The sequence below is a fragment of the Plodia interpunctella genome, chromosome 12, assembly GCF_027563975.2.
Source record: "Plodia interpunctella isolate USDA-ARS_2022_Savannah chromosome 12, ilPloInte3.2, whole genome shotgun sequence".
NCBI classification, from domain to species: domain Eukaryota; kingdom Metazoa; phylum Arthropoda; class Insecta; order Lepidoptera; family Pyralidae; genus Plodia; species Plodia interpunctella.
Window position 1 is genome coordinate 6,907,379 of NC_071305.1, and position 3,388 is coordinate 6,910,766.

Consider the following 3,388-nt stretch of genomic DNA (forward strand, 5'->3'; position numbering starts at 1 on the left):
TAATGAAAAAAAATTCTCTCGTTTTGTTATTTTTTTGTGTTCTTTTGCTATGTTAACGTAAAATGTCACATAGTTGTTAATTTATCACATGACACCATGTAGGCAACCAATTCAGGTAATTGATAGTTATTTGCGCGATCTTGGTTGTATGCAATCTACATGTCACATACCACGTTCCCTGTAAGGTTAGACCACATAGCTCGCGAATCGGGCATAGAAAACAAAGTTGAGAAATCATTACATGCCATCCAATGATATACGCACTATACAACTTAAATTATATATTTAACGCATATAATGAACGGGTTTTCTTATGGCATCTCTTTTTATAAAAGTAACATTTTGAAAGTTTGTTTTATAAATACTTTATTATCAATTTTAGTGTTAAGTATTAGTATTATTTTAAAATAACATCAAATTTAACGTAAATAATCCAAATTAGTATAGACCATTTCAACATTTCGACAAGATCAAAGTTTCGCAATTTCCGGTGCTAGGAGTAAATGGTTTCCGCTTGCAACACTAAGTAGTTGAACTTTAAATACTAAGCTCGACCAAATCGGGGGTTTTCCTTAATCAAGGCAAAAGGAAACGATCGATTAATTAAAACGTATATTTTAGAAAATAGCCACCAAAGCAACTTACTAATTTGGCACTAAGGAAGTTGGGATTTTGCGTTTCAATGCCAACCATGGCCGAGTCCAAGAAGGGGTGAGGAGTAGACGCTATGGCTGAGGAGGGGGGCGGAGAGGGGCGCTCCGTGGACGAGGCCGTGGCCTAAGAGGCCACCTCCGTAGAGCCCGTGGCCGAGCCCGTAGCCGGAGAGGCCGAGTCCGTGGTTGTAGAGCCCGAGGCCGTGGCCGTAGTACCCGTGGGAGACGAGAGGGGCGGCTCCCAGACCGTAGCCGAGGCCGAGCACGCCTCGCTTCTCTGTCTTCTTCTCCTCAGCACCGAAGACGGCTGTCGCCAGGAGCAGGACACACAACTGGTAACAGACAGACTTGTTGATACAAAATTGGGTTTACGCCAGGCCAAAAACAGGTTGTAAGCATTTTCGCCCAGGTATCTCTTCTTATCATCATCATCATCATCGACCACCCTTTATATCCCACTGCTGGATATAGGCCTCTCTCAATTTGTGACATAACCTCATTTTATGCTCATTATTTTGGTTACTAAATGATACCACACTTTGAGATAATTTGCCAGTTGTTTATACAGCGATGAATATTATATTAGAGTCTGCATGCCATGCAATAAAGTCCCGAATCAATACGTGGAACTAAGATCGACCACGTTATTATCGGCGACTTCTTTCACAGTATATATGGTTACAATGGTAGGAATTTACCAAAAGATCCGAAGAAAAACTCAGTAATTTCAAATAGAACAAGGTTTCTTGAAAATCTATTCGTTAATAGTAACAATGTTTAACTTTGAATAAACTGCTAAGTGCTGATATTAATGCCAATTTATGAAACTATAAGATGCTCTACTTGTTACATAAATAAATTACACCGTTTTCAATAGTTCACTGGTTTGTAACCAATTAGATAGAGTTGCATTGAACTTTTAACGGTGACTTGCTAATAGCTTCCATTCCAAACTGAATGAGTTGTACTTAAAAGTGAAACTTTGGTTGACTGGTAGTTAAAAGTGGGCGAAATGTGCCAGGATATAATCATCGAACGAATGGTTTCGATCGAGAATTTGCTTCTGCAGTCCTTTTAACAATCACATGTTTTTCAACTGTCCCATGTTTTTCCAAATGTAGGCGAGTGATGTTATAGTTATATCTGGTTTGAAAAACTTTGATATTTCATTTTCCTAATTTTGTTTTATCTTATACCAAATACACCAACCTATGTTTGTACATAGTATGTGCTTATTTTACTATAACCAATATCTGTACATTCATAACAATGTGAGCCAACCTTTCAAGTGCATTTGAATATAGAATTGTTTGTTTGTGTCGTGATAACGTGACTGCGGAGCATGTAGTCAGATGCGTATGTTCGTGACTACGTGACTTATAGCCAAGTTATTGTTAAGTTATACAGAAAGACATGGGCTGAAATTACAAATTATAAAATACTAGCGGTCTGACCCGGTTTCGCTCCGGTAAAAACATACAATATACAAACTAATCACCTATAAAAAATTAAACACCTGAAACCTTGAAGACAAATTGAAAATCCATGCTTTTGTGTTTATTGCGAACAGACAGATGCGGAACTAAATCTTTATCTTTACACATTTATAATTTTGTAAAGGTAACGATTTATATTAGATAGATGTTGTCGAAGAGTGCCAATGGTCCGACTACTATGGACGTCGTGCGAAGTGGCAAAGAAAAGTAGGAAAACAGACCCTGGGCTTCGAACTCTTACGGTTGAGGAAGAAACGAGAGAGAGATATGCATAATGCATATGTTATATCTATAAACATTTATAAAAATCTTCAATCTTTATAAAAATGCAAATAACTTATGTCAATTTGTTAACCGCCGCCTAATGATATTTAATTTATATAAATATAAGGTAAATACAATTAATTACATTAATAATAACCTTTCTGGTTTTTCTCAAATTATTTACAATTTTGGTAAACAAAAAGCTATATACTCGTAACTGTTCGCACAAAGTTGAACACCCCTAGAGTTGGTAACCTCTGCCAGTCATCGTTTCGTCAATTTATATGCCTTTATGCTAATCTCACAAATATTAATTGCTCTAGAATAATAATTAATATGTAAATGAAATAAAAAGCTTTCAGAATATCGTAAAATTATTCAAACTTAAATAATGTGATAAAAATTTACATCTGTGGTTATATAATTCAAATTATTCGAGTTTTAATTATCTTTAAATAAATTGTTCAAAATGTATAATATAGTACTAAGGTAATTAAAATACTTACAGCAGCCTTCATGTTGTATAGTCGTGTAGGGCTCACAGCAAACACTATCCCTGCTGCGCGGGCGCATGCTTATAAAGGGTCCTGCGCTGGGCCCCCCAGGCTTGGTCTAGATTGGGCTAAAACCTTATACTATGTACAGCGCGAATCAAATTCGTTGAACGTTTTGTTATCATTAGTTTGTTTTGTTTTTTACATAATTTGCGCTCAACAAAAAAAATATTTTCTCTCTGTATCACCTAATAATTGACTACCAGTCATGGTAGAAAAAAAACTACATGGTTTTTAAATAAATAATCAACATTTTTCTATACATATATTTGCATAATGTTTGATGATAATTATCAAACATAGATATAAAATTTGTATAGAATAGGACCAGTCCATATTCTACCCTGGTTGTCGTACGAGGTGACCAAGGGATACATAGCCTATAGGCAGCTGATATGCAATAATAGCGATCTCAAGGAGC

At 36.0% G+C, this 3,388-nt stretch overlaps 1 protein-coding gene across 1 annotated transcript; it reads right to left on the minus strand.

Annotated features, from left to right (window-relative positions):
• Positions 1–599: 599 nt before the first annotated feature.
• On the minus strand, positions 600–3,033 carry LOC128674394 (glycine-rich protein-like). The gene is made up of 2 exons (XM_053752891.2): positions 2,920–3,033; positions 600–985 (listed from the first exon to the last, which is right to left on the minus strand). Exons 1-2 carry the CDS (start codon positions 2,929–2,931, stop codon positions 680–682), a joined length of 318 nt encoding a protein of 105 aa, XP_053608866.1. The 5' UTR covers positions 2,932–3,033; the 3' UTR covers positions 600–679.
• Positions 3,034–3,388: the final 355 nt, after the last annotated feature.